Source organism: Oryzias latipes, chromosome 6 (genome assembly GCF_002234675.1).
Source record: "Oryzias latipes chromosome 6, ASM223467v1".
NCBI classification, from domain to species: domain Eukaryota; kingdom Metazoa; phylum Chordata; class Actinopteri; order Beloniformes; family Adrianichthyidae; genus Oryzias; species Oryzias latipes.
Genome location: NC_019864.2, coordinates 5,832,285 through 5,860,238, shown reverse-complemented (window position 1 = coordinate 5,860,238; position 27,954 = coordinate 5,832,285). Strand labels below are relative to the sequence as shown.

General features: G+C 42.7%; 3 protein-coding genes across 6 annotated transcripts; all 3 read left to right on the top strand.

The window, feature by feature from the left end:
• Window positions 1-304: 304 nt before the first annotated feature.
• Window positions 305-1,924, top strand: LOC101174908. 3 transcript variants are annotated; one of them, XM_004069361.2, is made up of 3 exons: window positions 305-538; window positions 649-704; window positions 800-1,924. In XM_004069361.2, exons 1-3 carry the CDS (start codon window positions 513-515, stop codon window positions 1,828-1,830), a joined length of 1,113 nt encoding a protein of 370 aa, XP_004069409.1. In that variant the 5' UTR covers window positions 305-512; the 3' UTR covers window positions 1,831-1,924. The 3 variants fall into 3 exon arrangements, with proteins under 3 accessions (XP_004069409.1, XP_023811311.1, XP_020559409.1); XM_023955543.1 differs by lacking the exon at window positions 649-704 and having other exon boundaries at window positions 325-538; window positions 806-1,924; XM_020703750.2 differs by lacking the exon at window positions 649-704 and having other exon boundaries at window positions 325-538.
• A 1,590-nt stretch (window positions 1,925-3,514) lies between these two features.
• Window positions 3,515-6,947, top strand: LOC101168455. Its single transcript, XM_020703748.2, has 3 exons — window positions 3,515-3,710; window positions 3,808-3,863; window positions 4,420-6,947. Exons 1-3 carry the CDS (start codon window positions 3,658-3,660, stop codon window positions 6,756-6,758), a joined length of 2,448 nt encoding a protein of 815 aa, XP_020559407.1. The 5' UTR covers window positions 3,515-3,657; the 3' UTR covers window positions 6,759-6,947.
• A 4,273-nt stretch (window positions 6,948-11,220) lies between these two features.
• slc12a3 (solute carrier family 12 member 3) lies at window positions 11,221-27,298 on the top strand. Of its 2 annotated transcripts, none has more exons than XM_011475726.3 (26): window positions 11,221-11,644; window positions 11,843-11,980; window positions 14,271-14,346; window positions 14,425-14,520; window positions 14,594-14,733; window positions 14,814-14,924; window positions 15,062-15,173; window positions 15,570-15,700; window positions 15,805-15,889; window positions 16,782-16,942; window positions 17,940-18,047; window positions 18,131-18,254; window positions 19,391-19,492; window positions 20,130-20,285; window positions 20,357-20,456; window positions 20,758-20,869; window positions 20,945-21,073; window positions 22,419-22,525; window positions 22,602-22,684; window positions 22,757-22,834; window positions 22,909-23,007; window positions 23,082-23,193; window positions 24,964-25,050; window positions 25,890-26,028; window positions 26,101-26,168; window positions 26,257-27,298. In XM_011475726.3, the coding sequence occupies exons 1-26, from the start codon at window positions 11,360-11,362 to the stop codon at window positions 26,396-26,398; spliced, it is 3,081 nt and encodes a 1,026-aa protein (XP_011474028.1). In that variant the 5' UTR covers window positions 11,221-11,359; the 3' UTR covers window positions 26,399-27,298.
• Window positions 27,299-27,954: the final 656 nt, after the last annotated feature.

The window sequence follows — 27,954 nt, the reverse complement described above, 5'->3', positions numbered from 1 at the left end:
GAATTTTGACAGAAAACTAGAGAGCTGGTCGACATGATGCAAAGAAGACAGAGGGATCTCTTGTGTTCTAGAAAGCAGGTGGAAAAAGAGCAAGACTTACAGATTGGAAGCAGATTCAAGAAGGTGTGAATGGAAGGAGCAACAGAGGAGGAGATCCTGAAAGAGATTGATAAGAATGTGCTGGGGCAGATAGGATGATGAGTCTGAAGCTGGACATTGAAGGTATGGTTGTGAATGTTATTAGTGATTTTACATCCTGACCAAGGCCCTCAAATAACAAGCTGTTCTCTGCAGAGGCTGAACAGCATGAGGGGGGCAGGTGCTCCAGCTCTGCCTCACAATCACATCAAGTGGTCCCAGGTGTGTGAGGCTGTGTTCTTTGCTTTCGTGGTCAGTGCAGCAGTACAACAGATAACTTTAACTTCCTGCTGCAAAAGGCACTTTGAAGGTTTGGTTCAATCATTTGGGAGCATTCATGTAACTTCACAGACTGGCTCAGCTCTTCAGCACACATGGCTGCTGGGTTACTAATCATCAGGTAATAGAACCTTCATGTTTCTGATGTTCTATGAACTGAATTTCACTCAATTAAACTCCAGGACAGATTTGGTGCTGTTGTGCATTTTGGTTACTGTGTTTGCTTCACAGGCTGCTCTTGGTTTTTTTGATGAGTGAAGTAAAATACTCTTCTGTTTTTCCCACAAGTAAGCCCAGTCCTGTTTCTGCTGTTTTTATGTTTTCTGATAAGGCTTTCAAATATAAATTAAGGTTGAACAAACTATTTTTTTGGCTCCCACAGATGGAGTTTTGGGGTCCCCTGAAAGACAGACCATTCCTGAATTGACCAGTATTGACTCTGATCAGCCAAATGAAGCTCAGACCAGTCCTCTGTTGAAACTTATGAAGGGTGTCTTGAAGCGCCCGAGCAACACAGAAGTGTACAATCAACCCAGTTTGATCCAACATCATCAGGAGCCCCAAAACCAGCACAGCGAGCGAGCAATCAAATGGCTTGCTGATGTGTTTAAACCAAAAGATAATTCCTTAGACAATTCCAGAAACCTTTTGAGGAACACCGAGACCAGTCCACAAGTGTACAGTCAACCCAGTATTTACCCACAAACCTATCAGCAGCAGACTGAGCATGGAGATAGAAGGCTGGTCGACGTGATGAAACCGGAAGAGGATTTTCTAGTTGAGTCCAAAGCCCCACAGAGCAACACTGGGATTGGTTCCATCATTAAAAGCCTCATTGGGATCAGGGATACCACAGGCACTGCAGAACCTCCCACATTTCAGGACCAAAATGACTTTAGTTCTGCGCCTTGGTCTGAGCATGTGGATGATTACAGTTACCCGTATGAAGAAATGCCCACATATGATAGAATCTATCCAAATGTCCACCTGGATGTGTCTCTTCCCTTTGCTCCATCCTTTCCGAATGAGGCTTGGAATCTGCAAAGACTTATTGGAATGATCAATCCTTTTAAACAGGGTTTACTGCAGACAGGGGTGGGCCAGTCACTTCTGTTTAACCCTGCAGGACCTCTTCGCTTCAATTCCAATCCAGCCTATCCCTTTCGGCAACAATACCCCTGCCCACAGCCCCATGTCTCCATGTACCATCCTGCCCACTTCCCACAGCAGGTTCCACCTTTTTGGCCCACGTTACAGCATGGTCCCAGACAGTACCAGCACCCCCATTATGGCTCCCAATACCACTTTCCACAACAACTGCAGCCCAGGCACCATTTTGTTCCTCGTCTCCCTCATTATGGGCCTCAATACCACTCCCCCCAGCAGCACAACAGGAGGATGTTCATGAAATGATTGTGGTGATGTCTGTGGGACTGTGGTGAGGACTTTCCTGCAGAACAATCTTTGGCATGGGTAAATGTTATCAATAAAGAATCTTATTAATGAATCTACTGCTTTCAATGAGCTGGATTGTTCTAGTGAGACAAATGTAAGTCAAAGGCGTCAACCCAGACATACTTTGACCGCCGTAATGTGCCGCTGTCAGCTAATTGACAAAAGAAAAATCCAAAGAAACAAAAACTCAAATTTGCCATCAAAGCAGTTTTAAAATATTTGCTTCACTTCAAAGTCTCATGTTTTTATATACAAAGCACAGGGTGTTAGACAGAATGGCAGTCAGTTCTGTTATTGGACAGATGGAGCACCCATGGGGTTTGGACTGGCATGATCGAAATCATGGGACTTTCTTCACCTTGCCACAGTTGGCTGGGCGGTTCTGAGATGAACTGTCTCAGCATCAAACAACTTAACTCAGGGGTGGATAAACTTCTAGCAAAGAGGGACAGTTTTGGTGGGGTGAACAATTTGACAGTTTTTTTAACCCTTTTAAGAACTGTAAATGCAAATTAATTTGAATTTTCTTTAAAGAAAATTGTTCTTTTTTTTTTACATAAAACAGAAATTTATTTACATTTTTTACCAAGATTACTGTGAATTTTTGATTTGAAGACCATAAACAAAATGAAATTCAGGTTAAAAAAACTTTTGTGAACGTTACATCTAGAATTACATATTGACTATCGAATGCTCACTGAAACATGAATTTATGTGATGTCATCAGAAAAATAACTCATCTCATTCAGATGTATAAACCACAGTGGTTTTGATCCCTGGGACAAATAATTGTTCTCATTTTGCCCTTAAAAGTCCCACTCTGACTGTCTTTTTATCTATTTTCAAAGTGTTACCAGTGGTTTTTTAAATATGATTTTTTTTTAGCCAAAATCAGCATATCTGTGTGGTTTTCTAGAACATAGTTTCTGCTGAGCCGCAGGGGTTTATTCGAATTTCACCTATGAGCTGTGGGCGGGACTGTTGGCGGCGAGCAAACCCACCCCTCCTTCCACTCTTTTTACATGCTGTCCTGCTGGCTTACAGCCCCTCACAAAGTCAATGTAACATTACCGGAGCAACAAAAACATTGGAATTATCCAGTTTTACAGTTTAGATCCAGATTCCAGCTCAGACGAGGAAAACAATGACGTCGATGGATCTATTTGCACGTGGATGGAAGAGAGTAGGGAGCTTGTGGGCTGCTGATTGTAGTTTCCACATAACTTCAAGCTTTTTCAAATGGTGTTTTTTCTTTAGCTCCTGATTCATTAGGATTTGAATAAAGGAATACTCAGACACACAATTTAAGCTTAATCATCTTTACATATGTCCTCCATCATCAGAAAGATGTCGCCACAATTTTTATGGTGGATCTTATACTGGCACACTGTACATTCCAAATGGAAATTAACTTGGTCTTTTAGAAATGCAAGGTTTGAAAAATAATTGCAAGATTACATTTTCAAAGCATAATCTGCATTTGAATAAACAGCCAAACAACTTTGGGGCAGAGGATGCAGCTTTTTGCTGGGATCTCCTCAGTGCCACATGTGATCCATCATTCTAAGACAGCAATCACAGAAAGTGGTAACACCTGGGGAACCAAACTTTCCATGAGGGTTTTGGTTTTTCTGTTGGCCCAGCTCAGTCCAGGATTTATAAGACTTCAGGTTCTGTTGCCTTTGCATTTTTGCTTCAGCTGGTTGGTGGAAGGACTTGTGGGGGTTAGTTTTCTGGCTCCACGCCTGACGGAGCCATTTTGTGCTTGTTGCTGACAGGTTGGAAATGATCCAGAGAGCTCCTGCAGCTCTCATGGGTGCTGTGTCCCTGATTATGAGGTAAAGAATTTGAGCCAGAAATTTGTATTTTTTTTTTTCCTGTTGTTTTTGTTTTTGAATATTGGTCTTTTGCTAAGCCTTTTTAATTACCTCACAGAATATTGCTGGTCTGTTGGTTGAGTGATTGGCTGTCCTCTTCAACAACTTCAGCAGGTGAGTCCTAATTTCAAACCTTACAAAAAACAGCAACTCCCAAAATGCCTTTAACTTCATGCTGCATGACTTTAATATGAGTTTCTTTACCAAGTGGCTCTATAGGCTTTACTCAGTCTGAACTCTACTTCCCTAAAATCAATTTCTGACTTTGTTTACCCACTTAACTAAGTAAAGTTGACTGTTGGGGGATCTTTAACGGCATATCAATTGGAACTCTTAATCCACTCATTACTTATGGCCAGAGAGAGGTCTGGTGGGAAAAACCTGGATTTGTTTGCCTACAGAGATGGTTTATAAATGTTTCCTGTAACTTTATAAAATTGGTTTAGTTTATTTAAAGAACCCTTAACTTTTAGTCTCTAATTCAAAGCTACAAGAATGTAATGCACTCAGTTTCTGTTGTTACATCTGACTCCGTCAGTCCCAGGAGGCCTGCAGAAACTGGCCCATTTGAAAGATCTTTTGAAGGGAATGTAGCTTGTTTTTTGAGGAATGCTGATAATTTGATTTTGGGCCTGCAGATAAAACCTAATCAGTTTTGGGTCCGTTTCAGAATTGCAGGGTGGAGCATGGGACTTGCACAGGCATGACTACGGAAACCGTCGGCCTCTTCACTACGTTCGCACTCTGAGGCAGCCCATCATCGGAAGCTCTCAAGCTTCAGATGATCAGGGCAAAACGCAGCAAGGAAACCTCATACGAAACCAGAAAAAGCCCTCAAAACAAACCCTGAGCCTGCCACAAGTGTTCTCATCTCAGCCTGCACAGCAAAGAAACCCCCCACCTGCAAGACCCAGAGGCTTTCAGTTGAACCTTGACATTCCCCTTTTAGAACTGGGACCAAACCAGATGCCGCACACAGTCACAAAAGTCTCTCATGAAAGTCCTGCTGCAGAAGTAAATCTTCTGTCAAGGCCTCAAAGTTCCTCTCCTTCGGTTCCAGAGAAGTCCAGACCAGATCCACATGGATGGACGCGTGACCACGTGCCCAAACTCCAGCTTGGCCTTTCTTCCTCCACAACAGCGAGAACGCCATCGCTGTCTATGAGTGACTATGTCAGACTTGCCCACCTCATAAAGGAAAACAGAAATGTTCAGAGCAGATACATTGAGCCAGCACAACAGCTACTGGACTTAATGCAAGCTGAATCAAGACCACCTCTGAACTACGCAGATGCTGTTCGCAAACAAGTATCACAGATGGGGTCAAGATGGCCAATTCTGAGTAGTGATGCTGGAAAAGGGCAGAACCAGGAGGTTGAGAGTGAGATACCTGCTGCCAAGGAGATTGAGGGCTGGCACCCTGCCCAGCATGGCAGTCCAGCCTTGTCTCCTGCTGGACAGAGTTGGGCTTATCAGAAGCCAAATGTTGGCAAATCCCCACCACACCCTACAAGAAAACATCCTGAACAAGTTGACTTGTACCCCAATGCCCACACTGGTATTGCGCAAGACCGTGATAGAGATCCCACTATTCTGTCTAAGCCCAATCTTAATCCTTCTTCTGTTTTACAACATGACATTACTCACCAATTTTATCAATTACCCGGGGACAGACAATATGGCAACAATTATGACCCAGGCAACATTGAAATCCAAGGCAGTGTCAAGCTTGGTGATCCTGCTTTTGGCAAAGGTCTCATGACGGCAAAAGCTGGTCATGAGCCTTCCCCTCCAAGACTGCAGCTCAGCTTGTCCCTCCCCATTCAAGCCAAAACCCAAAATGTTGACGTCCAAGGTAATGACAACCAAAATGTTAAGACTGTAAAACAAATCACCCAGACTGGCTCCAACTGGCCATCTTCAAGTCCTGAGTTTACAAAATCAGCTCCTCAAACTGAGATGAAACACCCCCATTTAAGTTTTAATGCTGGCCATCAAAGCTATCAACAGCAACCACATGACTACATTCAAATAAAACCTGCAGTCAAACCACCATTTTCAACACAGTACTCAAACCAATGGATGCCACGACCCAACCAGGATGAAACCCCCACTGGGCAGAGCCCAGCAGTTCATAAACCAGCAACAACTAGACCATCTGCAGTTTCCTACAGTCCAACCAATAGCAGACATGACTCCTACAGCAACTATCAAGGCTCAAGAAACCATCTTGACAAAGCCGTTGGGCTTACTCCATCTCTGCCTCACAAGGCTCCCAGCTCATACCACACTTCAGGCGTGTTCTCTGAACAGTCCCATGGCATTCAACATGCCTCTGCTCCTGAGAGTGATCACTATGGTAGCTTTAAACCATCCACAGAGCGTTCAAGGACTGCAGAGAGGATGCATCATGGTTCTATGTATGACCATACAACACTGATGCCTCCCAACTGGTATGCTGCTGCTGCGACCTCTGCTTATGAAACAAGGCCACACCACCAACAGAAACACGTCTTTTCTGAGGAATCGTCTCAGCACAGACACAGGTTTCCCTCAGGCCACGAAACTCAAAAGACATTCCCAAAATTGGAAGCTGGTCACCATGTTCGCGATGGGCAGGACAAATCTGCAAAGATTTTTATAAATTTTGACCGTGGAGTTGTTGCCATTGATGGTCAATCTGATACTAAAACTAACGGCTATCATGGCAAATGGGAGGGAGAAACTGAGGGACCACAAAGTCAAACTACCAACCCAAGTACGATCAATCTGCAGGCTCTGATGACTCTGGACAAAGGTGCGCTTACAGATCTGCTAAAGTCTCACCATCAGAGCAGAAGGCCTTCATACGTTCAGAGTGGTTGCATTGGTCAAGCAGGTGACTGTTCTCAGCAGGCCCGTTACTTCCCAAAACAGGACTCATACACTCCATATGCTGAAGCAACTTCTGTCACCGTTCCTTCAAATGCTCAGCAGCACTTCTTTGAGTCGAGGTCTTACCATATATAAGAGGTCATCGAGGAACCTCGGCTGACGAGTTCAAAGCTATGCCAGTAAATTTTAACTCTTGCACTGTTGCCTTCTAGTTCTTTTGACAAGCTTTCCTGTTTACGTTCAGGTCAACCCCTACCCATGTATCATGTGTTGCTTCTAAATGCTTGATCTTAAAAAAATAAATAAATATAATTTTCAAAATGACTCAAGTGTTCAAGGGACTTCTGTACCTCCATGCATGGACTTTGTGTTTATTTTATTTATTTTTATTAAACGTTTGTATATATTTAGTTTTCCCGGGTGATTCTGTACCTTCTTGCACCTTTTCGTTAACAACCCTGGAGGGTAGAAGAAGCTGTCCTTTTAGTCTGGTGCAAAGATGAGTTTGTGGGATGTGGAGCTCCTTGTCTGGGGTGGGACCCCATCTGGGTTAGTGATAAGGCTGTGGTGGTCTCTCTGCCTCAGGATGGGAACTTCCTGCTCAGGGGTTCCTGGCCTGGGTTTTTGGGGTGTGCAGGAGCTACGCCATTGAGTCTTAACATTCTTGCACCCCCCCCCCTTTTTTTTTTTTTTTTTTTTTTTTTTTTTTGAAGACGAGTCGTCAGTTTATTTACTGTACTGTCTTTAACATTTGCTTTCATAGAAATGACCTTGAATGGGAGCTTATAAAATCTCTCTTTGCTAAGGGTGTGTGAGAGCAGGGCTTTACCTGGAAGCTGTGTTGGTCTGTGTACATTAGTGAAGCATTTCTGTGAATGAATAAATGGAGTTTGTAATGAAGTGGCTTATTGATTCAAGTCGTGTGGAACTTGACACAATATCATTTCTATGTTTAAAAAAAAAAAGTTAAACTGTTTTTAAAACAAAGTGTCTGTACAGAGAAGACAAGATGTCAAGTCTTTCAAATTTAGTCTCAAACACTAATGCAGCTGCAGAAAGAGTTTAATCATTAACAAAACCGGAAAACTCCAACAGTTCAAAGCCAATGAAGCAGTGTTTTTATCTGGAAATAGATCCTTTCACTTTAACTGAGGACAATTTTACTGTGTGATTGCTGGAAGCTGTTAAAAATTTCTGAACATTAAGGAAACCTCTGTTCCTAATAAAGAATTCACTGCCTAAGAATAGCTGTGAAACCTCTTTCTGGGTAATTTTCTTAATTTTCCACAGGAGGCCATAAAAGGACGCAAATTACAAAACCAAACAAGATTTTAATGAAACTTTACAGCCTTTACACAAGAGAATCTTTAAATTGAAATCTATTTCTAAAATATGCAGTAATTATGAATAAAAATTATGACCAGATGAGTTTTATTATTTATTATAGTTTAAAATGCTGTCAACTTATACAAGATTTTTTATCTCAACTTAACTTTTTAGTTCAAACAGGTCTAAGTACAGAAACTACCATAGTTCCACTATGGTTGTAATATTGGGCTATATAAATTGAATTTGAAATTAATAAATGAAAAGATTCCAAGTAAAAGTCAGAAGAGCATGGAAAGAGCTGCACGCTTCACTTGCCTCAGTTAAGGTCAGAGATTTGACCATAAAATAGAAGCTGGACAAAGACGGCATCTAATCTGAACCAAAGTCCCACCTCACATTTGACAAAAACGTCTGCAGTAAAGCCAAAGGCTGCTGACATCCCATCTCAGTTCAGATCAGTGGTCAGGCATGGCGGTGGGGGTGTGATGGTGGGAAACTTGAGCCTAAAAGTATGTAGTCACGGCGTTCTCACGTTCTCTGCAGCTCCAAAGTGTTTCCAACTGATCTTTGAATCTGTTTTCAAAAAAACAACTAAACATGGCCGTTTGTTTAATGAAAAGAGATGGCAAACGATGCAAAAAAACTTCATGGAGATGTTGAAGTATGGAATCTACAGTGTTGAGTCTTTAATCTTCTTTATGAAATTCTGATGGTGTAACTTGGCTTCACCCACAGAGATCTGACTAGCCGCGGTTACTTGGGCAGAATATCTTGATCGGATCAATGGTCGGGTTAAAATTCACCCGTGCACACGGGCACAGAAAACCTTTTTCTGATTAGAACACACGTTCCCATGGCACACACTTTCGGTTGGAATGAATAATTTGGGCATGCGCAGTAGTGTAAAAAAGCCCGGATGAGGAAATAGGTCCCGTTGTAAACAAACTGCTGCCACAGACAGACAGCATGTGCAGCAGCTCCGTCATACGAGACAATCTTCCAAACGTGCTTTTATTAATGTTATGAATATTATGAAGCGCCTGTTCGCTCATCGTTTTATTTAATCCGTGTGGTCAGTGCTTTTTTGTGGAAGAATTAAGCTGGAAGAAGGGTTGGGGCAGGCTAACACGGGCTAACATCATTAGCCTTGATGGACACAAAATCCAGGACTGTGTGAGAAACACAGCAATCTGCATCTTGGCTGCACGTAAATGTGTGGGAATAACATCAGCCTTTATTTTGTCGGGACACAACTGGAAACACAAATCGTGATTGTTTGAACAGTTTTAAGGACTGAGCGACATTTATTTCTGCTCTGAAAAGTTCACACAGACCGCCCCAAAGCCACTCTGTGAGCTAGCGGCCCGAGCTCTGTTCGAACACGGTTCCTGCTGAGTCCTGCAGCCGCTAACCCAGAGCGGCGGGACGGCTCGCAGTCTGAATTCTCCCACACATTACAAAACAACAAAACGCACACGTAAAAAACAATCCTCCCCCCTCAGACACAAAATTATTAATCCGGCTGCTCTGCTCACTCGGGTGCCAGTGGACCGAGTGAGCGTCGGGGGACACGAAGCGTTCTTGCCCGCATCTCCCTCGTGAGGGGTGAAAGAGAGGCAGAGACCCAGCGGGGCGAGAGCGGAGCGGCGCTTTTCACGGGGCGTCCGCAGAGCAGCTGGTCGGTCCCATATGCGCTCCAAGGCTTTATCTCAGCGAAACACCGTCTATGCATGACGTAAACCAGAGCAGTAGTGACACACGATCGGAATGACCGTTTACATGCTCCACGATCGGATAAACGATCGGTATAACCCACCTATCTTGATCGGAAAGAAATTCTGATCCGAACGAGTCTGACCGGGGCAGAGTATTCCGAACGGCGTGTTTACATGACGCATTTTCTTTCCGATCAGGCGTTCTTTCCGATTACTTTTGCCCATGTAAACGCGGCTACTGATGGCTGCGTTCACTCCAAACATGAATCATGCGCAGAGGTGTCCAGTTTCAACGTTAAGTCAATGGACAGACAGGATCTCAGGTCTTGCAGCGGAATTTGACTCTCAACTTTGATGATTAGTCGCATCAACCAATCAGAGACTCAGCTTTGCCCCATGACATGTTCAATGACGCGTCAGCGGGTGGATTTCAAAACCAACATGGTGGATAATCCGATCTTATTTCTATCGAGACAGTAACACAAAAATCTCCTAATTTTGTTGTTTTTTTTTTTCCTTCCTTGGGCTAATACAGGACAGCGAGTAATCAAGCTGGGTGCCAGAGAGAAGGAAGTAGCGCAGAAAGCGGTCGTCCTGCAGTAGATGGTGAACCTCACCGAACTGGGAGGGTACTGCGTGATTACCGATGTGTTTGTAAAACTCTTCAAAAATAAATTATTTTTGTCTCTCAACGTCACCTGCGTCTTCCAAACATTGCAAATGAGGAATACACAGACACCGCTCCATGTAGCGATCAGGCTAAATACATCTGGCTGTAGCTCCTCCCACAAGCGTTTGGGGCATTACATTTATGAACAGGCGTCAAGTATCAAATGAACCCACAGTTTCATTGTCATCAGATTCACAGACAGGAAGTGGCTCAGCAACTAAAGCCATTTTTTTTGTTTTTTCCGTACATTCTGTCATTCTTCTCAGACCCATTAATTTGCTGTCTAAACTCTGTTGTTGATGTTTTGTTGAGCATTTGGATGCATTTTCACAGGAAAAATCATAAAGTGGTCACATTTTCTTTGTTTAAAAAAAAAAAGATTTATCAATTGTGATTTTCTTCTGTTTCATACCTAAAGAAATGGATACAAATGGTTTGTATATAATGAGTTGCTATCTTCACAACACCAAAATGACCTTTAAGCTTATGGTGGGAATGAATCATGACTTGACTGTCTTTTCTTTGTTTTGACTGTGTTCTCTTGTCAAGGTTATGGCACAGGCAAGTCCCCATGTTTAATGAAGCTATTAACAGCTTTTATTTTGAACAAACATACCCAGAAGTTTAATCATCAACTGCTTTGATGATTTAACCACAAAGGGAAAAAAAAGTCACCTGTAATCCCCCTCAGCTTGCGGACCCATGGCTGGGTGGATGATACATTTTCCTTCTGGTGACCTTGCATTGTGAACTTGTTTGTATCTGCCTTAATAATTCCTGTAATGAGTCTTGTTTGATTGTTCATTGAACTAGTGAACATCTTATATGGCCCCAGGCCCTTCCTGCACTATGAGGGTGAATTTAAAGCCCAGCCCTGTAATAAAGCCTCCCTCATTTAGCCTCCCTTAAACTGCAGCATGACTCTTTTGCCTTCTTCAAGCCCCTGACCACTTCAGATTGGCTTACCTCGACGGAGACAGTCAGATTATTGCCGAGATACACCTGAGCTCCCTGTGCTGTGAATGGAGCTGCCGGTGCTCAGCGACGTTAACTTGCCTGCATTCAGATCCAACCCATCACTGCCAGCAGCGAATGGCAAAGCTAACCCTGGCAGGTTCGAGGAGTCTGCCAGTTTCTGCCAGTTCTACGGTGATGGCACCAGCTTAACATCCCGGGTCTCTGAGGTTCTGACCGGCTATGAGACCCTGGATGCCCCGCCACGCTATGACTTCTACGCCAACACTGAGGTGTGGGGCCGACGGAGACCCCTGAGGCCATCTTTGTTCCAGCTGCATGGCAGCCCCGAGGTGAGGAATCGTGGGAATCGCCACAGATCCTGAAAGTCTGTTCCTGCGGTGACTCTGATCTCTCACATTTAATACATGGTGTTAAAAAATGTATCATCTTCTGTCTGTTTACCTGATGCACTAGGACAAACTTCAAGCAGACTGCTGCAAGCATCACGTCTGCTTGAAGGTTGTCCTAACCTGACTTGATGTGAGCAGGATGACTCCAGACCTCCACTGTATGAGGAGACCACAGCCAGGCGGATGGAAGAGGGAGACAGCTCAGAGGAGGATGAGGACGATCAGAAGGAGCCGCCGCCTGAACCAACCCGCTTTGGGTGGGTCCAGGGCGTCATGGTGGGTACAGTTTGCCCTCTCTGTGTTTTGACTGTAGTGTAACGTTATGCCTGACATTAAGTTTGTAGCTATTTACCATATACCATACCGTATCCCATTTAAAACTTTAGAAAATATACAATTTTGAAAAGAAATGGGACTAAAGAATGTAAGTTTACTTTAGGAAGTGAAAGCCTGATTGTGATGGGAAATCTGCAAGAAGCAAAGCAGAGAAAAACTGCCTGAAAACGGTAACTTTTCTCTGTAGGGGTTGAATTTTACATTTTAAGAACCATCAAAACTATAGAAAACATGAGCAAAAAGAACAATCTTTCTGAAAAGAGTTCTTTTCTTTTGTGATATCTGTCAAGAACTATTCATCTTCTTAACCGTTTATTCCCTTTCGGGGTCACGGGGTTGCCGGAGCCTATCCCGGTCACTTGGGCATAGGCATGGGATACCCTGGACAGGTCGCCAGTCTGTCGCAGGGTGGAATATCCTCAATCACACATCCATTCACTCTCACACCTATGGACAATTTAGAGTTGCCAATCAACCTATGAAGCATGTTTTTGGACGGTGGGAGGAAGCCGGAGATCCCGGAGAAAACCCACACATTCATGGGGAGAACATGCAAACTCCACACAGAAAGGTCCCCCATTGATGTTGTGTTTTTCATGTCCCCCAGCCGGGACTTGAACCGGGGGCCTTCTTGCTGTGAGGCAAGAGCGCTAACCACTGTGCCACCGTGCAGCCCTGTCGAGAATTACTGAAACCTTAAACAGCTCTCATCATGCATAAAGCCAGAAATAACTTACTTCCAGTAAACCAACAACAAATGTTCAAGGTCAGAGATGGGAGTTACAACTTCAAAAATCAGCTGAACTTCAAAAAAGCAGTGCATTTGTACTACAAAAAAGAAAATGTGCTTATTAATTTTGTTTGTGGATTTATGGAACAGATTGGACGAAGGTTTAAAACAAACCAAAAGTTTAGATGTATTAAAAAATACCTACAAGATGTCACTGATGGAACTGTACAAGGCTAGAAATGATCAATAAAAGCAAAACTGTCACTTTTGCATAGGTGAGATTCATAATGTAATGTAAATGTTTAGAACAAATCTGTAAATAGAAATACACGCATCATCAGGTGTTGTGAAAAAGGTTTCTCTACAACCCACTCCTTTGTTTTATCCGTCTATTTTAAACTCTTGTCTTTATTTTCATTTGTGTTTGACATAAAGAAAATGAATTGAAGTGAAATTGAATTGAAAGAACAGTTTCTTCAAAAGCAGATAATAAAAAATCTTTATTATCTTTATACAACTTTAAGTATAATATGACATTTAAAAGCTACAAGCCAGTTTCCATAAAATGTGAAGAAAAGCGGAGGTCTGCAAGTTCAAATTCAGTTTTACCAAACAAACAAAAGAAGAAACCTGACCGTGTTCTAGTTTCTGAGATGAAATCTTTCTGCGTTCCCAAGTAAAGGTATTTTTTTCTGGGTTTTACTTTTGCGTTTAAAAAGAGAAGTGTGAGTAGCGACTTTGGTCGTTTTGGAGAATAAGGGGGTCGAAGGAGAAGAAGTGTAAACATTCTATATGAGGTCACACGATGGTGGTCTGTGACCTGAAGAAAAGGTTCTAGTGGAATGTTTTATCAGGAAATCTTTGACATCAATCAGGATGGATGGTTCCCTCATAAGCGTATCCGTTTCCATTCATCCTCTTTTATTTCCCTTTGCTCTACAAGAAGAAAACATTTCAATTTGACTAAATCTCTACAATAGTTAATGCAAGGAGAATTTTGGCAATTTTGTAGGCCATGCCACAGGCCGGCGACTTGTTCAGGGTGTAAATCTGCCTTTGCCCAACAATAGCCAGGTTTGGCTTCCCTGTGACCCTGAAAGGGAACCAGCAAGTTCAGGAAATGGATTGATGGATGGATGGATGGATGGATGGCAGTTCTTATTTTAAAGCCTGTTTTGTTTTTTGCAGCTGGCTTCCCATCTATTTGGTATCATTTAAAATATTTTAAAATCAAAAAAGCAGTTTCCAAAAGAAAACGGGTTCCGTTATTGAAAACAGGAATAATAAGTGACCAGAGTTCATAAACGATTTATTGCAAGTTGAAATCGATTCAGTGCTGGTGATGGTGTTGGGTTTCACAATGTTTTCTTCACTTTTGTTTAACTGGTTTCATTTTTGTCCTTTGTTGCTTTTCTTGTTGTTCACAAAAGTTCACAACTGTTGCTTGGTTGGTCGATCAATCGATCACATGTGCTGACTTTGAGTATCTGCTGTTGGTAGATCCGCTGCATGCTGAACATTTGGGGGGTGATCCTGTACCTTCGGCTCCCCTGGATCACAGCTCAGGCTGGAATCGGTATGTGCTCCCGTGTGTGGTCCTTGTGTCCATGTTGTCGCAGAGCTTCATTCAGACTGTTGCTGCTGCCTTTGACAGGTCTGACGTGGGTGATCATTATGCTGTCCACCTGCATTACCGGGATCACCGGCCTCTCCACCTCAGCCATAGCCACCAACGGAAAAGTCAAAGGAGGTTTGTCAACAGCAAGAGCCTTCTCTGTGAATGTACTGATGGGCAGTTTTAATTAGTCTCCTTGGATGCTCAGGTGGCACCTATTTCCTGATCAGCAGGAGTCTGGGTCCAGAGCTGGGAGGCTCCATCGGTCTGATTTTCGCCTTTGCCAACGCCGTAGCCGTGGCCATGCACACTGTAGGCTTCGCTGAGACGGTCACAGACCTGATGAGAGTGAGAAGAGGCCTCACGTTCATTTGTGCCTAAAACTTCCTAGTAACTGTTTGTGCTGACGGAAAAATGTGGTGTTAAAGGACAACGGGGCTGTGATGGTGGACCGAATCAACGACATCCGCATCATCGGCATCATAACAGTCACATGTCTGCTGGGGATCTCCATGGCCGGCATGGCGTGGGAGTCAAAGGTTAGATGGATGAGATGGTTTCGCAACGATGCCAGCTCAGTCAAGTCAAAGTGACCTCTCCAGTCACACTTCTGTTGTCACATCTGGAAGAAGTTCTGACTCACCGGTTCCTCTGCCTGAACCTTTGTCTTCCGCAGGCTCAGATTCTGTTCTTCCTGCTCATCATGATTTCATTTGCCAGTTACATTGTTGGAACCATCATGCCTGCTTCAGAGGAGAAACAAGCCAAAGGTTTCTTCAGCTACAGAGGTGACCTCCTCTTCCACATCTGTTTCTGAATCCCTAAATTCTGCCACACATTTGTTCTCCAGCACCTGGAGGTTTACAGTTTAAATATTCCTAGTGTAAAACCGTTTTGAAAAGAACATTTTGTGTTTGATGAAAATCTTTTTTGATCTTAATATAAACCGAAAGCCTCTTTATCAATATGCAGCAGTTTTTCGGCTGATTGATCCAGACATGTTCCTTCAAGACAGGCTAAGCCGTTCAAATGCTGGATGCTGTCCAGAACAGCTGCAGGCAGATGTGCAAAACAATGACCTTTGCAGTTCCTCCCAGAATGAACCATCCTCACAAACGCAGCTCCACAAACCCACTGCAGCTGCTTCTGTGAGTCCCTCACTAAAATGACCTCATCTTTGGCAGGAGACATTTTTGCTGAAAATTTTGTGCCCAGCTGGCGGGGGCCGGGGGGCTCCTTTTTCGGCATGTTTTCCATTTTCTTCCCGTCTGCCACGGGCATCCTGGCAGGAGCCAACATCTCTGGAGACCTGAAGGTGCGTCTGCCTGCAAACCTGTGTGTGGCTAAAACTTGCTGGAGGGTAAAACCTTCCATCAGTGTCCTTTGAAACCCTAACTTGTGGTGCCATCTTGCTTGCAGAACCCTGCAGTGGCCATCCCTCGGGGGACGCTGATGGCCATATTCTGGACCACATTTTCCTACCTGGTCATATCAGCAACCATCGGTATGTTCATTCTGCAGAAACTAGCTGCAGCAGAAGGCAAAAATGCAGCTTCCGAAGGATTCCTGCCACCAAGCATGTCTCAGCCAGTGGAGGATGACGAAAAAAATTGTGGCTTCTGACAACCTAAATAAGTTAAATTATTCTATTTTAAAAATTGATTTGATCACAAATGAGCAGAAATCCAATTTTCGGTTTCTAATATGAATGCTTAAATTTGAACTTTGTTACTTTATTGCATTCATACTAATGGAGCTTCAGAACCTCATCCATCCATTTTCCAAACACACTGTATCTCTTTTGGGGACATGTGGTTGCTGGAGCCTATCCCAAAGTCGAGGTTCACACAGGATGGTTTGCCAGTCCATCACAGAGACCAAAAAAACACAACACTGTGAAAAGTCAGAAGCCTATCTGTGCTGATTTGCAACTTATTTTATATATCTAAGGGCCAGAAAAAATGTGTTTAATGGAATGATATATTAAATGATGTTTGTTTACATGTTAAGATGGTTAATTCATAATGAACTGAATTTATTCAGTTAAAGGCACTGAGAAGTGAGTTTGAAACTCAAAATCTTTATTGTGAAATGCCTTTTTTTATCATATCTAAAGTGAAATAAGTTCAGCACATTAAAAAAATTAAAAACCTTTTATGAATGTTTAGCGTTCTGAATGAAAGCCTGGACTGACAATGAGACGGGCTCCTTGTGCACTAAAACCAGCTCAATTTAGGTGAAGCAGAAAGTAACGTTAAGGCTGAAAGAAGGACTAAAGTAAATAAATAAAACAAAATATAAATACATGAATAAATAAATGTCATTGGACTTTCAAAGTGGTATCTGGTGCAGCATTTGACAGGACTTTTGTTGCACTTGCAACATCCTCCCTGCAGGATCTTGTGTGGTGCGTGACGCCTCGGGGTCATTAAACGACACCCTGTCTGCCTCTACGCCGGCTGACGCTTGCGTCGGTGTGGCCTGCGGTTATGGATGGGACTTCACCGAGTGCACCACCAACAACACCTGCCCGTTCGGCATCAGCAACTACTACCAGGTGAAGACAGAGAGAACATGTTTCCAGGATGCTCTCTGTGCCTGCTGTTGTTTGCTAGTTAAATTAGTTAAAGAGGAAATAACTTTAGACTCTCTACTACTGGTGGTTTGATCCCTGTTTTTTATTTATAGTTCAACCTCACAGAGGAAGTGGTGTTATCAAACGGTGAATGAAAAGGTACAATGATGGTAGAGCTGCTGGGTTTGACAGCTTTGAAGGAACCAGTGAAATCAAAGGGTTAAAACTTAGACAGATACTGCTGCTCGATCTCTGGATTTATTTCAGATCTATTTAATATAAAGAGAGTTGAAGAAGGCTCAGGGCAGCTCTACTCTCTTGTTGCTTTGGAGAGAAAAGACCCACAGTTCCTATATTCTCCAGACTGTAAACAGGTCCAGCCCAAGTCAGCAGAGTTGGAACTACAGGGTTAAAAAGAACAGCACGGCACAGAATGGAAAAGCTTTGCAGGATAGAGAAGGGCAGAGTTCATGCGGAAAGCAGCAGGTGATCCTGAACATCCCATTGAGACAGAGTCCTGGTCTAAGTTTCAGAAGAAAGGAGGTTTTCTGTGGATTTTGTCAAACAAGAAAAGCGGACAGTACACAACAACAAAAAAGGTCCAACATGGAAGTCATCATTGATTTCACAACATGACATAAATGTGCATGAGTCTTAGCCAGTAGTTAGACACCAGCAGTTTTTATCCAATCAAAGATGATGTTTTTTATTGAGTACATTTAGAAAAGGGACATAAACAGAATTTTTAAAAGATTGTATTTTTCCAAGTTTTGGTAATTTCTTATTGATGGATTTCTGTGGAGCCAACCGCAAATAATAAAGAACGCGTTTAGTTAAAATACCCCATTACACTCTATCAAAGATGCAATGACCTGCGTAAACAGTCTTCTCAGAAGAAATATCTCAAATGTGCCTCAGTTCAACTCCCATGCATCATCCCCATGGAAGCAATGATGTGTGTGTCTCTGTGTGTGAGCAGTCCCTCAGCATGGTGGCGGCCTTTGCCCCGCTCATCACGGCTGGAATATTCGGAGCCACTCTGTCGTCTGCTCTGGCTTGTCTGGTGTCGGCCCCCAAAGTCTTCCAGGTAAACTCTCAGAGTCTCTGAAGCAAAGACAGTGATTAAGATGCAGAGGACATTGTGTTTCTCTGCTGTCTTCATCCCTGCAGTGTCTCTGTATGGATCAGCTGTATCCGCTCATCGGCTTCTTCGGAAAAGGTTACGGCAAAAACCAGGAACCTCTCCGAGCTTACCTGCTGACCTACCTGATCGCGGCCTGCTTCATCCTGATTGGTGAGGCCCTGATAGGAGAAAATACATTCATAGAAGCTTTTGCATGGTGTGTTTGTGCTTATTTTTAAAGAGTCACTGTAGACTATAGGTGATGAACAAACTACACCAACATGTTTTAGAGGCGCATAAAAACAGCTGCAGTTAAGTCTGATTTAATTATGTATTTGTCTTCCCTTTTTTTTAAATAAATTATTGTTTTTGGTCACCCTTCAGATCCAATCAGGTGGTTTTCAGACGGCTTTAAGTCGAATGTCCTTCTTGAAACAACCCTGTACTTCATCTGGGCTGGGGACCGGCACAGGGAAGCTACATGGTTGGCCATGAGTGCCAAGGACCCGAACTGGACACGGGTCATTGCACCCCGTGGGAATTGAACCCTGATTTAAAATGTGCCAGTCATCCACGCAGCCAACCGAGCCAGAGAAATTAAAGAAAAAAGAAAATATTTGCATGTATCTTTAAGAAACTCTTTTTTAAAGATACAAAATGTACCATTTTGTGTGACCACAAAGGTTTTTTCAAGACAGAAATACATTTTGTACTGCTTACCACTGTGCTCAGTCACAGTTCAGTCCTTTGAGTGGAGCTGAACCTTATCAGGATTTTCTCTCTTACCATAACCCTTCAAGGAAAAGTTTTACCAACCATTTTCAGCTCAACCCTTGCGTTATCCTAGGCACTTTAACATTGGGAGTTGGGTCATCTAGACCCACTAGACAGTGCTCTGAACCTTTTTCTTCACTGGTGTCCATGGATTACATGAAATCTTTCCACCTTTATCCACCTTTGTCATGGTAGGGAGAACACGTCAATGTAAGGGGGGGGTCATTTGGACCCCATAGGATAGCACAAGGGTTAAGCTATTTCTAGCTAAGGTGAGAAAGTTGCTCTAAAAGTATCCTTCATATCTCTCATTGATGTTTTAACGTCATTCTTGTTTTCATTATTTCCTCTCACATAGGTTGATTAAAGTGCCCTTTAGTGTCTTCAAAGGGTTAAAACCTGTTTTTTTTAATGGCGTATCAGGAATCCTGTGGCTGATGAAAGCGCTGCTCAGTGCTGCTGCTGCTGATGTGTCACAGAAGGCTGGGACTCATGCCTCCATCTAACCCTGCTTTCTCTCTGTTTCCCGCCAGCTGAGTTAAACACCATCGCTCCCATCATCTCCAACTTCTACCTCTGTTCCTACGCCTTGATCAACTTCAGCTGCTTTCATGCCTCCATCACAAACTCCCCAGGTACGCCATCCGGCTGTGGGTGTGGCTTCAGTTAGGGGTAGGGCTGATGTATTGGGCGTGGCTTCGGATGTGGGTGTGGCTTCTGGCGGCAAATATTTGACTCCAAAAGTTTCCATGCTTGAGCAAAAAGAAGAGGTAGCTTGAAATTCTATGAATCAATTAAAAACAGAGAAAACTCCAAACAGTCTTGTCAAAGCATGAAGCTTAAAAAACGTTAATGTTTCTAAGCTTCGTGCTCTTTGAGGGATGAAAAGATTCCACTGTAGGCAGCATTCAAACTTTGAACAGTTTAGCAGTAATTCACACTTTCGTTTCACTGATAAAGTGTCATATGTAGCCTTTTTAATGTATTACCTTCAGTCTAGTGCTGTTGTTTTCCAAACATTGTTCTTTTTGCAGCCTCCGAATGCAGACATTTTGGATTTGGGTTTTGTAAGGGCCACTGCAGCCTGCAGGTGTCCTGCTGGTTTTTTGAGACTCCTGCCCCGCTTGCTGGTTGTTTCTTGGTTTAGAGTCAGGCAATGAGAGGCTGCGAGGGCGGGGTCAGTCAGAAAGGCGTCAGCCTCCAGGTGGTCAGTTTGAGGTCTGTGAACTGAGCTGCAGCGTCGTGACCACGGTGTTGGTTTTCTGCTTGCAGGCTGGCGTCCGTCCTTCAGGTTCTACAGTAAGTGGCTGTCTCTGCTGATCTCCGTGGTCTGTGTGGTGATCATGTTCCTCCTGACCTGGTGGGCGGCCATCATTGCCATTGGTGTGGTCTTTTTCTTTTTGGGGTACACCCTGTACAAGAAGCCAGGTGAGCTTTCCGCACAGTCCCATGCTCCACAGGTGGTGCAGAGCTGCAGCTCATTCTGGCTCTGTGTTCAGATGTAAACTGGGGCTCCTCGGTGCAGGCCAGCTCCTACAACATGGCTCTGAACCACTGTGTGGGCCTGAACCTGGTGGAAGACCACATCAAGAACTACAGGTCAGACAGCAGCTACAGAGGCGCATCCAGTCTCAGCAGCTCCAACTGAAAATTCAATGTTTATCAATCAACATTTCATGATCCAGTACCTGACACGCCTGTGCGCATGTATGTGCGTGCGTGTGTAGTTTTATTGCAGTTAGAATAACGTAAAGCTTCATAATTTCACACAGCCTTACAGGAGATGAGAGAGGAATTGGTTTGTTGTAAAAGAACATTTTCTTTCTAAAACTGGTTGTTTAAATAAAATAATCAGATTGTCATCAGTCTTGGAGAAGCTGAGTGTCTGTGACTCTTGCAGGCCGCAGTGTTTGGTGCTCACAGGCCCGCCCAGCAGCCGCCCGGCTCTGGTGGATTTGTTTCACTGTTTCACCAAAGATCTGAGTCTGATGATCTGTGGAAACGTGCTGGATGTGAGTGCAGCTCTCACTGCTTTCTCTTTGCGCTCTGTCCCGTCTCATCCGCATTCTTTGTCACCTGTTTGCCAGGGGGGTTCCTCTCCGTCGGACCCCAACGGCAGCACTCAGATCTCCTGGCTGAACCGCAGGAAGGTCAAGGCCTTCTACAGAGGGGTGGTGGCAGCAGAGCTGCAAGGGGGGGTGAACATGCTGCTGCAGGTCAGAACCTCTGCCTTGCATGGTGACTGATGCACCGAGTTAGTCGTCCATCTGAGGAGAACAGCTTAGGCTTGGATTGTGTCTCAGAACAACCTCAGAGATATTCAAAGATAACTTGAAAACATGAGGTCTGTGCTGAAAGTCTGAGGAAACACTCAAAACGTCTGCAGGGAACAATTACTTGATCGTCTTAAAGGTTTGTGGCTGAGGAGCAGCACCAGGGAAAGCTCCTTTTAATTCTGAGACATCAAACTCCCAAGTTCCTTCATTAAAAAGACTCCTGCTGTCAGTATCAGGAAAGTCCAAAAACGAAAAGATAAAAATGTTCTGTAATAAAATCACATAAAAAAAACATTTTAAATGATTCTCAAAACCTTTTAAACAAATCAGTAACCCTGAAAGTAAGAATAAAGATTCAACTGCAAAATAAATTCTCACTTTTGGAAAGTTTTGCTTTAAAACTGGATCTAAAAGTGAAAGTAAGATTGGTTATAACTCATTCCTCTCCGTCAGAAAACAGAACTCGTGACATTTAGTTTCTTCTTTCGTTTCCCTTTGTTTTGAGATACAGATGTTATTATTTTCTGAAACCAGTTGACCTCATGGAACAGACATGAGATCCTCTCACAGGAATCATAGCCTGTCACAGAAGCTTTATCTGATCTCAATTTTACTTTAAACTCCCACTCTGATCATCTTTTGATCTATTTTCAAATTGTTTCCAGGGGTCATTTAATTATGATTTTGTCGTTTTTAGCAAAAATCCTTCACTAGGACATAGTTTCTGCAGAGCAGCACTGTTCATTCGAAATTCAATTTGGTGCAGAGCAACTCCGCCTCTATACCCCTTTGCTGAGATCCCTGTTTACACGCTCTCCCGCTAGCTAACAGCCCCTCACACCTCCAACCTAAAGTTAGCGATGCAACAAAAATGGTGATCAATATCAGATCTGTCCATCCATACATGTTAGATCCAGATTCCAGCTCAGACGAGGAAAACAAAGACGTTCATGGATCCATTTGTCTGTAAGTGGATGCATCAGAATGAAACGGAGCAGGAAGCTTGAGGCCCACCCAGTGCATTTCCTACATCTTAAATAAGCTCTTTTTCAAAGAATGTTAATTTATCAGCTCCTGATTTTCAACGGTTCCAATAAAGACATACTCAGAAATCCAGAACTTAGCTTAAATGTCGTTATATATGTCCTCCATCATAAGAAAAATTCCAAAAGAACATGTTAAAAACACATTTTTCATCGGAGTGGACCTTTAAAGTTGCAGCTGCTGGGTGTCCAGGAAAGCAACTGCCTGTGATTTAACAGTTTCTCTCCTGATGGTCCACCAGGGGGCTGGTTTAGGCCGCATCAAGCCCAACGTCCTGGTAATGGGCTTCAAGCAGGACTGGCGCACCGAGTCCCCCCAGGCTGCTCACAAGTACATCAGCATCCTGCAGTGAGTACAGTGCCAGTGTTTATGAGCGGCTGTCCGAGCCCCAGTCACAGCACAGGCTTCCTCATCTCTGTTCCAGTGATGCTTTTGACCTGCAGTTCGGCGTGTGTCTGCTGAGGATGAGAGACGGCCTGGACATCTCTTCTGCTCCACAGTCACATGGCAAGCACCTTATCTTCTGACATCAGATCAGGGATCCTGGGAAATCCCTCTGAAAGCTTCTTGTTCTTTCAGTTAATCAGGGTTTCGATGGAGGATCAGAAAGTCATAACCCCACCTCAGCGCAACCCAGTGTCAAAACAGGCTCCTCAAGTACGTTCACCCTGAAGCCGCTCACAAAAACGTTAAGACCTCCATGAAAATGAACCCCTCGTTGAATTTTGCAGCTCCAGACATTGCAGAGCTTGCGCCACAGCCCAGTACAGTGTTTCAGAAGAGCCAGGGAAAGAAGACCATCGATGTGTACTGGCTTTCTGACGATGGAGGTCTGACCTCTCCTTCACTCTCTGTCGTCAGCAGCATCTCAGCCAATTTCCTCACCTCTGTGTTTCCCCTGCAGGTCTGACGCTGCTGCTGCCGTACCTGCTGACCCGCAGGAAGCGCTGGGCCAGGTGTAAGGTCAGAGTGTTTGTGGGCGGAGACTCTGATAAAAAGGAGGAGCAGAAAAACGAGTAAGCGCCACAAACGTTCACTATTCCCAAAAATGATTGAGGTATTTGTTTAGTTCTTTCAGACTTTATTGATCTTTTATTGCCAGAATGGTTTAAGTAAATTTAATATTAATTAATAGTATCTATATTAATTTGCTTGTTATCAGATAAAAAAATGTTAAAAATCCCTTTGTTTATGAAGAACGGAGGAGAAAACAAAGCAAACATTACTCAAAGCATTTTGCATTTTTTACTATTTTAATTCATTTGGGGAGACCAACTCTAACTGATATTGCCTAAATACACAGGACATGTTGACTTTATCACATGAATGTGGAGAAAGATGAGAAACTAAACCAAAGCTCATGGAAAAATGTGTTTATTGTTTGATGATCCAGGACTGTCCCGGGTTATAAAAGTCATGCCTGGGTTTATGTTCTTAAGGTAGAACCAAGACAAATGATTTTCTGTTTTTAAAAAAGGACAGAAGCAGAAATCCGGTCAGACTTTCTGCTGTATTAGTGTCGCTGTGCGGAAAACAAACTGTAAAAAAGTAAACAAAATATTTAAACATCTTTCATGCACAGATTTACATAGAGATGTGTTTCTATCAAATTTTAAAAAGACAGTTTTGTTGTTTTGTCAAAAATGTACACTTTGAAAACAGCCCTTTAAAAACACAACTGTATATTAGATGATCAGCACAGGGCACTTTAAGGTGCATGATCCATTGACTGCATAGAGAACGGGGACTGAGTGACTCCTCCCACTGGCGTTCCAAACAGGAAGTAGTGGTTCCAAGAAGCCAACATCTCATAGACTTCTGTAGAGAAATAAAAAGCTGTTACTCAGTCGTTCTATTGGTCAGAATAAACATTCTTGATCTGATACCTTTTCTTTAACACCTTCTTGATAATCCCCTTTTTTTCTGTAGTGCAAGTTATTCAAGTTATAAACTGACCAATCAGAGTCCGTGATAAAGTAGGTGGAGCCTGCTGGCCCCCACTTCAAACATTCTAAATGTTTGATTGATAGATTCTCCCAAGCCCGCTTTCAAGTGGTCGGGGTGAGGACTTCCAACAAGCTCACTCCTGATTGGCAAGGGTGGTTGCCATAGAAACATTGACTCAAACCAACTATGACCAATCAATGCTTCCTGAAAACCTCTGGCTCCAACACGGCGGCGTCCATATATCCCCAAAAAACTGAACTTGTGACTGAATTGACTTTATTTGGTTGGAGCCAGAAGTAAACCTTTTTCTATGTGTGACGTCACACTGACTCAGTCCAGTCAATGACCGGTTCAGCTTCAGCTCCAGCTGAGTGTTACAATGAAGGAGACTGATGGCTGTGGATAGGCCTCCTCTATCTGCTCCACGGTTTGGTTTTTGATGGAATGCAGAGTCCAACATTACTCTGTCTTTTAGTTCCCCTTTGATGATTACAAAAGCATAAAAATTATGATAAACAATAAAGATCACTTGAAAGACTTTTTGAGCCCCCTTACCTGCAGCTAGCAGAAGTTAGACAGACTCCACCCATAAACCAGTTTAAACAGGAAGTGGAGAGTTTCTGTCTATTCCTCCCTTTGCATCCCCCCCACCCACATGCACATCTGTGTGAACCTGTTATCCTCCTCTGAGACACTCCCAAGGGAAATTTTGTTGAAACACCTCTTTGCAAAAAGTTTATTTTCATATTTTTTCGTCTTTAAAGGAAACTATGATCCAGCAGTTTGTTTGCAAATGTCAACAACGTTGTTTTGAAGCACAGCTCTTCAATGTCTTTTAGGGTTCTTTCCCTGATCAAGAAGTTCCGACTCGGTTTCCAACATGTGGAAGTACTCCCAGATGTCTACCAGAGTCCTAAGCCTATGAAGTAAGAGCGTCACCGCGGGGCTTGAAGATCGGTGCTGATGCTGTCCCAGATGACCTAGAATCATGTGATCATTCTCTGAAGGGACGGTGGAGGTTTTTGAAATGAGAAGACCAATACGATATTGTTAATGATTTATTTACATGGACTTTCTCTTTTGTTTTGTTTCATAGAAAAGGTTTTTGGGTTTAGTTAGATGTAAACTAATCAAGAGTTTCTTTGTTTTAGGACTCACCTTCATAAAATCTCCTTTTTACAGTAAAAATATTGACACAAAAAACTATCTGCATGATGGCGATGTCGCTCCTCTCCCGTGATCAGCTTTTACATCAGTTCAGACATTTTTAAAAGATGATGATTTTTTAAACGTGCAGAAAAACAAATGTAAATCTCTCAACATCTTTCTCAGGGAAAAGATAATTTTTCAAGAGTTTAAAACAAGTCAACTTCATTGAATAATTCTATGTGGTATTTGAGCCGAGGTCAAACATGCTGATATTTTCAAACACGTGTTTGAACAGCTGATATTTTGGAGGTCACATTGTATTTTTAGAGTTAAATAAATGTCGACTTTACTGCTGCCTGCCAAACAAGCCCCTGGTGTGGTTGTTTGTGTGGTGAAGTTAAAGCCGAGAGACTGCAGAAATCTGCTCAAGCTCAAGGCCGCTTGGACTCGCAGCAGTAGTGGGAAGGGAGAAAACCTCAAACGGCTCTTCTGTGATCCTCTTTGCAAACAGCTCTGGATCCTCCCTGACAGGATGAGGGGATTCCAGAGCTGAAACATACCGATCCAACAGAGAGACGAGAGCAGAGGAATAACTTTCATGTGTTTTGCTGTCCAGTGTCCATCAGTTTGAGGACATGATCCGCAGCTTCCGGCTGGATTCAAACCCCAAACAAGAGTGCGACTCTGGGCTTCTGAGGAAGCAGGACGCGCCCTGGATGATCTCTGACCAGGACTTAGAGAAGAACATGGCCAAGGTTTGACACAGTCTGACAACAATCAGGAAAAAGTCTTCCCGCTTCTCAGGTGTGAAACGTCTCTGTCTGCAGTCTCTCCGCCAGATCCGACTGAATGAAGTGCTGCTGGACTACTCCAGAGACGCCGCCCTCATTATTCTGTGAGACCAATCAAGCCCTTGATCCAAGTTAAGATGTTGAGGTTTTTAACAACAAGCCTTATTGAACCTTTGCTGTGTTTCCTGTTAGCACTATGCCTGTGGGGAGGAGGGGTGTGTGTCCCAGCACACTGTACATGGCGTGGCTTGACATCTTGTCCCGGGACCTCAGACCTCCAGTGCTCCTAGTCAGAGGAAACCAAGAGAGTGTTCTCACCTTCTACTGCCAGTGAATCAAGTCTTCAAGAGTCAAAGCTAACCCGACACCATCTGCCAATCAATGCTACCTGATTTGTTTTTGAGCATCTAACATTTACTTTTTTAATTTAGCCTCTATTTTAGCAGAAAGTCCAGTGAGATAAAATCTCTTGTTCAAGAGAAACCTGGCCAAAAGGCAAACAGACAATCATAACAGCTTTAACTCCAAACAATAACTCCAATATTGTTTCTGAGCGATGCTGCTCTGTAAAAGCTTTTCAAAACATCTTCTATAGGAAGAGTTACCTATTTATAGGTTATCAATGCATGACTGAGAACAGTTTTACAAATGGGATCATTTTTGGTTAGACACTGGGAAAAAAATGTTGTAAATAAAGCTGCAAGAATTCCCCTTTTTTTCCTTGTTTTAAATCTTTGTTCATAATATTTATCTGAGATATGAGATAAAGAATAAACAGCTAATTATAGAAGAACAAAGTGAAGAAAAATGAATGTAATATATATGTACTAATGCTTGAAAAGAAGTAGGAGTAATTTTAAAAAAATGTATCAAATCAAATTTGTAAAGATTCAATACTTTCATTTTATTTGCTGCCGTATATTTTTTATGCCTAACACACTGATTGTAGTGACACATTATCAATCTTACACATAAGGTATCCCAGAATACAAGAAGTTTCTAAATCACTCAACATATATACCCAAATACTGTCATAGAAATTGTTACATAACATTAGGCCCTAAACTGATGTTGTGCAAATATTTTACATAATCCAATAAATGATTAACTGCTGACCTCTGAAGGCTGTGCTGATTTTCTCACTGTGGCTTGACCTGCTTGATGCAGATGGGCTGGTTGTTTTTGTTCTGCAAAATTTCAAACAATAAACTTCTTATTTTTATTTAAAACTTCATCTTTTTTTCTGGTTTTTGCTCGTTTTTAGAGATACTTTGTAGTAATTACATGTCCATGTGCTGGGTCTGTAACCTGAATATCTTTTACATTTAGGAATAAAGGTTGTATTCGGGTTTTTTAATCATCTCACTAAAACCACACATTCATATATCCGTTTTATTGAGTAGTATACGTTTAAGTGCTATTTAATTCATGTTTTTACAACGATAACCCGTATTTTTACATCATCTTAACTTTTGCTAGTGGTTTGAGTACAAAGTTGCTGGAAAACTCCTGCAAGATCTTTTCGTTAACAACTGATGCAATAGCACTGATGTAATTTCATTGGTAACAAAAAAAAAAAAAAAAAACATTGAAAGTTTGCGACTCGGACCAGAGATCGCATGAGAAAACAGAGCTCTCACTCCGTTTCCTGTTCCATCAAATCTATCAACTAAATCTTATACAGGAAATTGAGATCCCCGCTAAAATTGTTTGGGATTAGATGGTGATTTAAAAAAATTGTGATAATTTTATACTAAAAAACAAAAGAACTAAATGTGTCTCTCTGATCGACTGTTTAGAAAAAACAATTTTAAGAAAGTGTTTTTCGTGTTTTTAAAATACACGATCTTTGTAAGTGTCAACTTTCTTGGCGCATGCTCAAGAGGTAAA